The sequence below is a fragment of the Indicator indicator genome, chromosome 7 (assembly GCF_027791375.1).
Source record: "Indicator indicator isolate 239-I01 chromosome 7, UM_Iind_1.1, whole genome shotgun sequence".
Taxonomy (NCBI): Eukaryota; Metazoa; Chordata; class Aves; order Piciformes; family Indicatoridae; genus Indicator; species Indicator indicator.
The window spans coordinates 39,643,952-39,656,379 of record NC_072016.1 but is presented as its reverse complement, the minus strand read 5'-3'; the positions used below and the strand labels follow the sequence as shown (position 1 = coordinate 39,656,379).

At 52.2% G+C, this 12,428-nt stretch overlaps 1 protein-coding gene across 1 annotated transcript in view; it reads left to right on the top strand.

Moving 5' to 3' along the window:
• ASCC1 (activating signal cointegrator 1 complex subunit 1) overlaps nucleotides 1-11,358 on the top strand; it is a 65,957-nt gene extending 54,599 nt beyond the window's left edge. Inside the window, exon 10 of the mRNA XM_054382759.1 lies at nucleotides 10,785-11,358. Within this exon, the coding sequence (XP_054238734.1) occupies nucleotides 10,785-10,901 (117 nt within the window). The 3' untranslated portion in view covers nucleotides 10,902-11,358. The remainder of the gene's footprint in view (nucleotides 1-10,784) is intronic.
• The last annotated feature ends 1,070 nt before the right edge of the window (nucleotides 11,359-12,428 follow it).

The following is a 12,428-nucleotide window of genomic DNA, read 5'->3' as shown; positions in this document are numbered from 1 at the left end:
TCTCAGCTCTCTCCACGCTGCTGGCTGCTGCTGCACACCGATTCCTGGTGTGGTCTTGCATGGCCGCAGCACTGGGTCACCTGTTGTAGAATCACAAAATGGTACGGGCTGGAAGGGACCTCTGGAGATCATCCAGTCCAACCCCCTTGCCAGAGCAGGACCACCCAGGGCAGGTTACACAGGAATGCATCCAGATGAGTCTTGAATGTCTCCAGAGGAAGAGACTCCACCACCTCTCTGGGCAGCCTGCTCTAGTGCTCCTGACCCCTCCCAGTGAAGAAGTTTTTTCTCACGCTGAGGTGGAGCTTCCTGGGTTCCCATTTGTATCCTTTGCCCCTTGTCCTGTCACAGGACAGGTCACAGTTAGAATTGACCTTCCTGCCCATGTGCTCCCATGGAGGCAGGGAGAGTGGTGCTCATCCCATTCATGTGCTTCCTGGAAGGGATCCGTGGGTAGAGGCTGAGAGATCTGGGGGCTTTTTAGTCTGGAGAAGAGAAGACTGAGAGGGGATTTAATAAATGTTTATAAATAATTGAGGGCTGGGTGTCAAGAGGGAGAGGACAGGCTCTGCTCAGTTGCACTCTGTGATAGGACAAGGGGCAATGGATAGAAACTCCAGCACAGGAGGTTCCACCTCAACATGAGGAGGAACTTCTTCACTGTGAGGCTCACAGAGCACTGGAACAGGCTGCCCAGTGTAGTTGTGGAGTCTCCTTCTCTGGAGACTTTCCAGACCCATCTGGATGTGTTCCTGTGTGACCTGTGCTGGATTCTGTGGTCCTGCTCTGGCAGGGGGTTGGACTTGATGATCTTTGGAGGTCCCTTCCAACCCCTAACATCCTATGATCCTGTGCTCTTCTGGTGGATAAACACCTTCAACCAAAACAGAGGAGAGGGGATTGCTGGTGGCCCATCCTCAGCATGGACTGCACAGCAGGAGTGGCAGCAAGCTCATCTCCAGAACTCCTAAGTTACTAACTGCCAGGCTCATTCCAGATACAGAAAACAGGAGTCTTCATTGGGCTTCTCAGGCTGATTGGTCACAGGCTGCTGCCAGGCTGTGCCTTTGCTTGCCAGGGACAGTTGAGTCCTGTTGATCCCTACCCTAAGGCACTGCTCTCTGTGGTGGGAACTGACACCAAGCAAGCTCCCCACAGCCCCTGGGTGTGTGTCTGTGCATTTCATCCTGCCATAACGCTGCTCTTTGGTGGTGCTCTCTAACCATGAGGCATTGGTGGTTCCCTCAGCCTTTCTGAGTGCTGCTTGAAGTGGTTATGCATTCAGGATGGGTCCTTTTTTTTTGGCTGGCTCCCCTAGACGGTGTAAGGCTTTAAAAAACTGATCAATAATCCTGATGGTAGCAGCAAAATCCAGGCCAAGACGGCGTGGAGCACAAGCCAACAGTTACGTGAAGGAAGTTTTAAACACCTCTGACTCCCTTCCCTTGTCTGGACTTATTCTGTCCTCCTGCTGCCCAGAGCATCTCCAGGCAAATCCATTAATGTTTCTCCATGCTTGCTGAGCCCGTGACGGGTGATTTAAAAGCTGCAGTTTGCTTTGGCACTTCTGCTCTTCGCAGCCAGGGCTGCTGGGCCTTAGCCTGGGCCAGCAGCACTGATTTATTGCTCTTCTCTCCAGCTCTGAACACAGAGGTGCTGTCTCATTCTAGGGGGGTCCTTGGCTGTGGGAAGTGAGCTCCCCCCCGAGGATGGCTGCTTGACAAATGCCCTCGCTCAGGAGCACAGCATCCCTTAGACACATGTTTAACTGCTTCATCCAGGGACTGTCCTCTGCATTGCTTTCTACACTGCATCTTCCTCTTCTTCCTTCTCCCTCTTTTTCTCCCTCTTCTCCTCCTTCTCCCTCTTCTCCTCCTTCTCCTTCTTTCTCCTTCCCTCCTCCTCTTACTCTTCCTCCTCCTCCTCCTCCTTCTCCTTCTCCTTCCTCCTTCTCCTTCTCCTTCTCCTTCTCCTTCTCCTTCTCCTTCTCCTTCTCCTTCTCCTTCTCCTTCTCCTTCTCCTTCTCCTTCTCCTTCTCCTTCTCCTTCTCCTTCTCCTTCTCCTTCTCCTTCTCCTTCTCCTTCTCCTTCTCCTTCTCCTTCTCCTCCTCCTTCTCCTTCTCCTCCTCCTTCTCCTCTTCCTCCTCCTTCTCCTCTTCCTCCTCCTTCTCCTCTTCCTCCTCCTTCTCCTCTTCCTCCTCCTTCTCCTCTTCCTCCTCCTCTCCTCCTCCTTCTCCTCTTCCTCCTCCTTCTCCTCTTCCTCCTCCTTCTCCTCTTCCTCCTCCTTCTCCTCTTCCTCCTCCTTCTCCTCTTCCTCCTCCTTCTCCTCTTCCTCCTCCTTCTCCTCTTCCTCCTCCTTCTCCTCTTCCTCCTCCTTCTCCTCTTCCTCCTCCTTCTCCTCTTCACCACATCCAAACCACCTTGAAACACACCCAGGGCTGGTGACTCCACCACCTCCTGGGCAGCACATTCCAGTCCCTGACCACTCTTGCTGGGAAAAACTCATTCCCAATGTCCAGTCTAAACCTACCCAGTCATAGCTTGAGGCCATTCCCTCTTGCTCTATCACTAATTACCTGTGAGAAGAGACCAGCACCAACCTCTGTACAACCTCCTTTCAGGTAGTTGTAGAGAGCAATGAGGTCTCCCTCAGCCGCCTCCAAATTAACCAGCCCCAGCTCCCTCAGTCATTCCTCATCAGATTTATTCTCCAGGCCCTTCCCCAGCTTCCTTGCCCTCCTCTGCACTGGTTCCAGCACCTCCATATCTCTCTTGTATTGAGATGCCCAAAACTGGACACAACACTCAAGGTGTGGCCTCACCAGAGCTGAGTACAAGGGGACAATCCCCTCCCTGCTCCTGTGGACACAGGTTTTCTGATCCAAGCCAGGATGCCTTTGGCTTTCTTGGCCACCTGGAGAAAAAACTGTGCAAGCTACCACAGGGCTGCCTGCACTGTCATGTTGTTGGGCCCAGCCCCTCAGAAAGGAGAGGGAGAAGGAGGAGCAGTTACACACATGAACATACAGCACTTTGCAGGCTGATGTATGAAATATGGCTTATCCTTGTTTCCATATCCATATCCCATTCATGGCTTTTGGAGAAGGCTCCAGTCCCTGCCATATCCTCTGCAGGTGCTGGGATGCTGCTCCCTGGCTTGTATCAGCAATAGTGTGGTCAGCAGGGCTAGGGCAGGGATCGTCCCCCTGGACTGGGCGCTGATGAGGCCATCGCAATGTTGGACTGGATGAGCTTGGAGGTCTCTTCCAACCTGGTGGATTCTGTGAATCTGTGATACTGTGCTCAGTTCTGAACCTCTCACTACAAGAAGGATGTTGAAGTGCTGGAGCATGTCCAGAGAAGGACAACGACGTTGGTGAAGGGTCTGGAGAATAAGTCTGGTGAGGAGCAGCTGAGCGAACTGGGGGTGTTTGGCTTGGAGAAGAGGAGACAGGAGGGAGACCTATGACTCCCTGAAAGGATGTTGTAGTGAGGTGGGGGTTGGTCTCTTCTCCCCAGTAATGAGTGATGGGACAAAAGGAAACATCTTCAAGTTGTGCCAGGGCAGGTTTAGTTTGGACATTAGGAACAAGTTCTTCCCTAAAAGGTTGTCAAGCCCTGGACCAGCCTGCCCAGGGCAGCGGTGGAGTCCCCATCCCTGGAGGGATTTCAATGCTGTGTGTAGATGTGGTGCTGAGGGACATGGTTTAGTGGTGGACTTGGCAGTGCTGCCTGATTGTACTTGGTGATCTTAAAGGTGTCTTCCAACCAAAAAGAACCTGTGATTCCCAGGAGGATGCTGCTCTGCTCTGTAGGCACCCACTTGGCACGGGAGGTGTGAGTCTTCCCTGAGCAGCTCCTGCCCCTTTGGCGGCAGTGGTTTGAAAGGCAGGGCACATCTCTGGCAGGTTTGATTAGAGTAGCTGGCTCTGGGGTTAAAAGTTAACAATGCTCTTTCCTCATTCAGTTCTAATTTAATTTGGGAAGGCAGCAGGGAAGAGAGAGGGCACTTAGTCTGGAAAGTGCTATTCCCCTGGTGGGAGTTAGTCTCTTGCACAGCGTGGCTTCCTAAGCTGACCTTTACCTCCGTCAGGGTCGCTTTCATTTATAACACTTAAAAAGGGAAAAAACCAAAACCAAACCAAACAAAAACACTACCACAAATCCCCCCCCAGCCTTTTTATTTATTCTGTAGGCAGTGAGGATGTAAATCCTTTGGCATGTTTGGATTTATAGAATGACTGGGCTGTGGCTCAGCCTCACGTCCCGCTTCAAGCAAATGACACAGCTTTCGGTAACTGTGCGGCCACTGATTGCCTTCCTCCTCCTGCCACCTCCCCCTCACTGCTCCTGATCTCTGAGCCCTGCCTCCTCATGCTCCCTGCACACATTGTGGGCAAAGGTAGGACCTTGGCACCCGTGGGAAGGAGCAGGAGTGGTGGGACACCAGAACAGGTTGTCGTGGATGCCTTGTCCCTGGAGGTGTTCAAGGCCAGGTTGGATGAGGTCTGGAGCAGCCTGGTCTAGTGGAAGATGTCCCTGCCCGTGGCAGTGGGGTTCGAATTAGAGTCATAGAATCATAGAATGTTAGGGGTTGGAAGGGACCTCTAGAGATCATCCAGTCCAAGCCCCCTGCCAAAGCAGGATCACCCAGGGCAGGCCATGCAGGAATGCATCCAGGTGGGGCTTGAAAAGTCTCCACAGAAGGAGACTCCACAACCTCTCTGGGCAGCCTGTTCCAGGGCTCCATCACCCTCACTGTAAAGGAAGTTTCTCCTCATGCTGAGGTGAAATCTTCTATGTTCAAGTTTGTATCTATTGTTCCTTGACTTATTACTGTGCACCACCCAAAAGAGTTTGGCCCCCTCCACTTGACACCCACCCCTCAGATATTGATAGACATTGATCTGATCTTCTCTCAGCCTTCTCCTCTCAAGGCTAAATCAGCCCCAGGTCCCTCAGTCTTTCTTCATGGCTGATCTTTAAGGTCCCTTCCAACCCAACCTGGGTGGGTCTTAGAGTTACCAGCATTTGTGTGTGAAGCAGAACAACCTCCAGCTACCTTTTTTCCTGGCCCAGAATAAAAAAACCTGCTGAAAAGCAGCTTCATCACTTCATCAGCTGTGCTGCAGGCCTGCTCCAAAACCAGAGCGTTTCTGTGGTGGCTGGGGAGAGGGGGGAGATATAAATATCTTCCTTGGCTCTGCTTGGCTTCTCCCCAAGACAAATAGAAGTGAAAGTCAAAAGTAGAAGCTTGGCCTGCTGAAATCTCTTCCTGAGTCCTCAGGGACCTGAGTGTTGCGGGGGTCTGGCAGGAGGATGTTTGTGAGGGGGTCTCCTTGCCCACTGCCCAAGGGAGATCTCAGCTGTACGGTGGCTGAGCTGTGATCTCCACGCCTGGCGTCGGGTGGCTTCTGTCATGGAAAGCCTGAGGGAGCAAAGAAGCATTGACAAGAAGCTGGCTTGAAACAAGAGCAGGAAAAGGGGAAAAAAAAAAAAAGTCAGTGGTTGTCCTCTAAATCTTGTAGCATGTTTACTCTCAGAAAGTACAGCTACATTACCAGAAATCAATAGTTCTAGCAGCATTCTCCCTGGGAAACACACAAGAGGTGGCAGGGCTTAAAAAAGCCAAGGGAATACAAAGAGCTTTGGTACAAGGCTTTTGCTTGGCTTCTAGCAGCCCGCACATGGAGGGTCCTTGACCTGGGTAGTGTCTGTTGGGTCCTTCTGGTCCAATGTGCCTGAAGCTGTGTGAGGTGAGAGGGGCTGGTGGGCAGGGTTGGTCTCATGCACTGATTTTTGCTTTGAAGTGTGTTTTGTGTGGCAGGCAGGTTGTGGTGTGTAGGGAAATCACAAAAGCAAAGAACAGGCTGAGTTGGAAGGGACCTCTGAAGGTCTTCTAAGTCCAACCCCCTTCTCCAGTCAGCAGGAACATCCTCCACTAGATCAGGTTGCTCACAGCCTTGTCGAGCCTCACCTTGAATATCTCCAGGGATGGGGCCCCAAACAGCTCCCTGGGCAACCTGTTGCAGTGTTCCACCACCCTCATGTGAAGAACCTGTTCCTAACATCCAATCTAAATCTGCTCTTCTCTAGTTTGAAGCCATTGTCCCTTGTCCTGTCCCTGCAGGCCTTTGCAAACAGTCTCTCTCCAGCCTTCCTGTAGCCCCTTCAGGTGCTGTCAGGCTGCTATTAGGTATCCCTGGAGCCTCCTCTTCTCCAGGCTGAACACCCCCAGCTCCCTTAGCCTGTCCTTGTAGCAGAGGTGTTCCAACTCCCTGGTCATTCTCATGGCCCTCCTCTGGACCCTCTCCATCAGCTCCATGTCCTTCCTGTATTGAGGGCTCCAGACCTGCACACAGTACTCCAGGTGAGGTCTCAGCAGAGCAGAGCAAAGTGGCAGAATCACCTCTCTGGCTCTGCTGGCAGTGCTGCTTTTGATGCAGCCCAGGCTGTGATTTGCCTTCTGGGCTGCAAGCTCACACTGCCTGCTCCTGTCCAGCTTCTCATCCATCAGCACCCCTAAGTCCATTTCCTCAGGGCTGCTTTCTGTCACCTCCTCCCCCAGTCTGTATTGATAGTAAGGATTGTTCCAGCCCAGGTGCAGAACTCTGCATTTGTTCTTGTTGAACCTCATGAGGTTCACCTGGGCCACCTCTCCAGCTTGTCCAGGTCCCTCTGGATGCCATCCTGTCCCTCTGGTGTATCAACAGCACCACTCAGCTTGGTGCTGCCACCACTGCACACTTGCTGATGATGCCTCTATCCCACTGTCTGTGTCATTGATACAAATATTAAACAGCACAGGTCCCAGTACAGACCCCTGAGGGACACCACTGTCAATGCTCTCCATCTGGGCTTCAAGCCATTGAGCACTAACCTTCTGGATGCAACCATCCAGCCAGTTCCTTAACATTTGAAGGACTTTTCCTTTGGCTGCTTTGTGGAAGGGTTTGACTTCCAGGGCTTCTGATGGGACTGGTACGTTCCAGTGTTCTGTTTTCCTCCATGTTTCCTCCAGACCATGCTTTTGCCAAAGAAAGTTGGACCAGATGATCCTTGAGGGCTCTTCCAACCTGGGATTCTCTGATTCTGGGATTCTATGATTCATTCTACAGAAATAAATTCATCTCATCTCCCTTCTCCTCGAAAAAATCCTTTTCAAATCCCAGTATCCTCTTGCTTACTGGTGTACCTCCTACTCCCCTGTTAGAAATGGAGAGGATTTCCATTTTTCCTGGGTGGAGAGTGCTCTGTGGAGGACAGGAGTGTGGATATGAGTGACCCAGATGGGTTATTAGGGCTTGGAGTGAGTGGCCATGCTGATGGCAGGCACTGCAGCAAGCCCTGCAGAGCTGGAAATCTCCCTTCCTTCTCAGATCAGCCAGAAGAAAGAAGAGAGGAGACCAAGCCCTTTTTACTACCATCTCTTATTAATGAGACGTTTTATCCTAAGTCCTCTAACATGAGCTATGCAGGCTTTCAGGAATGTAATTAATCTTTAATTGTATAAATCTTTAATTGTATAAAATGGACTTTGGATGGCCCTAGTAATTTCTCCACTCTCTTTTCCTCCTCTCCAGCTTTGAGATGCTCCCTTACAACAGCTCTGTGTAGTGGCTGCAGGGAGTCACCCACAGGCTGCTGTGGAGGGGCCTCCTTGCTGGGATGGGGACCTGCCTGACTCCTGTGGTGGCTTAGTATGAGGCTGAGTGATTAGCACTGAGTGATTGACATTGGAACAGGTTGCCCAGGGAGCTGGTAGAAGCCTCATCCCTGGACGTGGCTCTGGGCAGCCTGCTCTAGTGTGAGGTGTCCCTGCCCATGGCAGGGAGATTGGAACTGGATGATCCTTGAGGTCCCTTCCAACCCTGACAATTCTTTGATTCTGTGATTCTAGCAGTTAATTATTTCAGGCCCAGTGCACAAGAAGTCCTTGTGCTGAGGTCTTGAGGGACTAAAGGTACCCCAAAGGCAGGGTGAGCTGCAGGGAGGTGCAGATGAGCTGCCTATCATCTCTCCAAGGCAGGCACTCTGTGACTTAAATGTTCTGGTGCAGAGAAATGCAGGTCTTGGTGGCGTTTGGGCTACCCCAGATGCTTTTTGGCAGAAGCAGCTTGGGGGGGTCAGCTCCCCTGCTGCCATGTGGTCAGGTCAGGGGAAGAGGAGGAGGTAGTCCCTGGCAGGTGGGCTGCTGGCAGCACATCCAAGTGCAGCTGCAGCCTTTTCAAACCAAAAGAGCCGTGGCTGAGAGCTGGCTCTGCACACACAAATAACCCTTCTCTTCCGAGATGCTGTCCTGGCTGTCATCTGTTGATGAGGAATTGCTGGCCTCAGCCAAATCCTGAGTGGAGAGTTGTCCGGGTGAGCTGGCAGCCTGGAGCTGGGCCTGGATTCATCCTGGTGGCTGGTGTGTGGCCTGCATGACTCGGTGGTACTCGCTGGGTGAAGCCCTACTTGCTCTGCTCTGAAGATAGGGAGAGAATTGCACTCCCTGAGGAATTTCTCCTTTGTTGGAGGAGTGACAATGAAACCTGAATCAGAGAATCTCAAATTCCTGGGGGGTGGAAGGGACCTCTGCATCCAACCCCCTGCTAAAGCAAGGTCACCCACAGCAGCTTGCCCAGGATCACAATGGCCAGATGGGTTTGGAATCTCTCCTCAGAAGGAGACTCCACAGCCTCTTTGGGCAGCCTGCTCCAGGGCTCCAGCACCTTCACAGAAAAGTTTCTCCTCCTGTTCTGATGGAACCTCCTGGGTTCCAGTTTCCTCTTGCCCCTTGTCCTGTCACTGGGCACCACTGAAGAGTGTGGCTCCAGCCTCTTGCCCCTCGCTCTTTAGGTACTGATCAGCATTGATCAGATGCCCTCTCAGGCTGCTCTTCTCCAGGCTCAACAGCCCCAGGGCTCTCAGCCTTTCCTCCTCACAGAGATGCTCCAGCATCCTTGCAGCCTCTGCTGGACTCTCTCCAGTAGTTCCCTGTCTCTCTGGGGAGCCCAGAACTGGACCCAGTACTCCAGAAGTGGCCTTCCTAGGGCAGAATAGAGTGGGAGGAGATCCTCCCTTGACCTGCTGGCCACACTGTTCTGAATGCACCCAAGGAGACCATTGGCTGCTTTGGCCCTGAGGGCACGTTGCTGGCTCATGGTGAACTTGTCCACCGGCATTCCCTGATCCCTTCTCTGCAGAGCTGCTTTCCAGCAGGTCACCCCTCACCCGTACAGGTGCTGGGGGTTGTTCCTCCCCAGGTGCAGGCACTTGGGCCTTGTTGAACTTCAGGAGGTTCTCCTCTGCCGAATTCCCCAGCCTGGCCAGGTGCTGCAGAACGGCAGCACAGCCTGGTGGTGTTTCAGCCACCCCTCCCGGTTTGGTATCATCAGCAAACTGGCTGAAGGGACTCCACTTCATCCGGGTCAGCGATGAAGATGATGAACAAAGTCGGACCCAGTCCTGACCTTTGGGAGTTCAGCAATTGTCCTGAAAGAAACCTGGGGGAAAGGGCTGTTTGCAAAGTAGAATACCCTTGGGAGAACCAACAAAAGAGCAGCCCTGCCCAAACCAGCGCCCGGCAGAGCCAAGTGCCTTTTGGAGGAGGTGAAGGGCAGCCTTTCAGATGCTAAGTAGGTCTTTGGGGTTTGGATGGAGGAACTGCTGCACCATTGGCTCTAGGCGGAGGTGTTGTCATTAATCCATCCATCGGCAGCGGGAAAGGGGTGTGTAAGACTGTCTTGAGCCGGTGCCTGCAGGGATAGATAGAGAATTCAATAGGAGACAGATGGAGTGGACATTTTGGAGATCTCCGTGGTGGAGAGATGTCACCGCTCAGGCCCTCAGTGTCTCACAGCGCTCTCATTAAGCAGAGTTTCGAAATTAGCATCAAAAAGCTTTTCCTAAGGCACAATTGATGCTTCCAGGTGGAGCAATTTCCTGCCTCTTAATGGAACGTGAGGAGCACTTTATGCTCTCGGACATGTCCAGCGTTACTGCCTAACCTCTCTGGAAGAAATTCTGACATCATTTTATTTGGGTCTGCTTCATGGATTGGATTAATCAGCAGAGCCAGGCCCTGGGGGACCCAGAGGTGGCTTGCTGTCATTAATTTGCACTCAAGTCTTTGCAGAACAAAGAAAGGTTTGTTGAACAAAGCAGGGTCAGTGCTGGGATGAAGAACCTCGAGCCTCCAGCCTGCTTGTTGGGATTAGGACTGAGCCCCCACTGTTAAGTCATACATCCTGTAGCCTGGATCAGTGAGAAACAACCTGGCCTCAGACCTTGCTCCTTGCCACCTCAAGAGCCACCCCAGGGTGGTGAAAAGCCTCCCCGAGCTCCCTGAATCAGAGAATCATAGAATCATGGACTCATAGAATCATGGAATCATAGAATGGTCCAGGCTGGAAGTGACTTCCAAAGGTCATCCAGTCGGACCTCCCTGCAGTCAGCAGAGACATCCTCTGCTAGATCAGGCTGCCCAGGGCCTCATTGAGCCTCACCTTGAATATCTCCAGGGAAGGGGCCTCAACCACTTCCCTGGGCAACCTGTTCCAGTGCTCCCCCAAATGAGGCACAGTCAAAAAGCAAGGCAGGGATGGTTTGAGCAGCTACTGCTGTAGATAAAGTGAGGTGCTGATTTCAGACCCTGCTTACTCTAAAGGCTAAGTGCAGTCTCCCAGGGGCAAAAATCACATAAAGAGCAGTTTTATGATAGGCTTTTTGCAGGGCCAACTGGTGGAGCAGCTGCTACATTTTTCTAGGTGCCACTCAAAATGATCTCTCTTCTCTTTTCAGCTCTTTGAGAACTTTTACTTCGGAGAGGTGCAGCTGGACTCGGTGCGTCTTTCCCAGAGGTTCTCCTCAGATGCCTCTGGCTACTATGCGACGTCTGGGCAGCTGACCTTCTCCTGAGGATACAGCAGGTCCATTCTGCAAGCAGAAGCACTTAACTTGTCAGTGAGATGTGTTTACAGGACAGGATTTTTGGATGGGAACCTGGGAACTCCCAAGCAGGGATGCTTTGTGACTCCTCGACAGCACATTGCAGCCAGGAGTGGTGGCATTCCCCTGCAGCTCTTCCTACACATCCCTTCTGCCTCCTTTCACTGGTGGTAACCAAAATGTCACCAAATTGCCTGTTGCCTGTTTGTTTTCCAAGAAAACAACCAGAAGAACTGGTGCAGGTGGCTTTTTTTTTGGGGGGGGGAGGGCATCACCAGTGTTGAAGCTTGGCTTTATTTCAGGAGGAGGAAGTTCTTAAAAGCAAAGATCCACGAGAGCTTCCCAGAGGGTGATTTAACGATAGCGAGGTCAGGCACTGCTTGGATCTCCAGCAGCATTCCTCTGTGATGTAGATCTGCAAATAAATGAATTCCCTTCAAAAGCAAAGCCTTTATCTCCTGCTGCATTGATAGTTCCTGTAATTAAACCCTCCAGCACGCAGCCATCTTCAGAAGGAAATATTTGTTGTGGGAAGAGGTCTCATTCCAGTGACCACTTTTGGAGCGTGTCAAAAAAACCCATGTGCCTGGTGGGTGGTTTCTCCATTAGAGGAAGCACAGAACTCTTTGATACCATTGTGAATCCTTCAGAGATCTGAAAACAACTGGTTTATCTTGGAGATCTCCACGTTTGGTAGGAGCCACCACGCGGGCTCTCAGCTCACCCTGGGATCAACGCTTTGAAACGGGGACGGGGACGGCACTCAGCTGGCTTGAAACAGCAACGTGGAATGGAGGTGATGCTGGCTGCTCTCAGGAAGGTGGAATGGTGCTGCCATCGAGGTGCAGAGCCTCTTAGCTAGGGATGGGGCTGCCTCAGCAGCACCCACTTCTGCCAGCAGCCGTTCTTCAGAGGTTTTCATCCCGGTCCCTCCTCCCAGAGTGAGCTGTCTGCGTGGCTGCATGTCGGCTGCGTGCACAGCGGTGGGAGGTGGGCAGGATTCAGGGTGCCTTCCCTTTTTTCCCCCCAACAATCCATTGCCAGTCATATTTCCAAGACCATCTCTGCTTTCAAGCCTGCCAGGAAATCAAATCCACTGGTGCTTTTCCCAGTTGCCCTTTCCCCTGGAGCCCACACTTGCACCCAGTTCCAGCCACTGGGCTTTCTGTCTGCCTTTCCTCGCAGCCACATGTCTATGTGCTCTCCAAGTGGAAGAGGAGGAGGAGGGTTTGCTGGGTGAGTAGGGCAGCCCAGTGCAGGGAGGTGCTGAGAGCACTTCACACCGGTTGCTGTCATCTTTCTACCACATGAAGAGGTACTTGGCAAATCTCAGCCTCCTGAAGAACCGCCCCGGGAGCTGCTCGCATGGCTCTTGTGGCCTTCCAGTGCTCAAAGGGGACAGTCAGAAAGCTGGAGACAGACTTTGATCAGGGCCTGTTGTGACAGGACAAGGAGTGATGGTTTAAACTAAAAGAGGGAGGTTGAGACTAGAGAGGT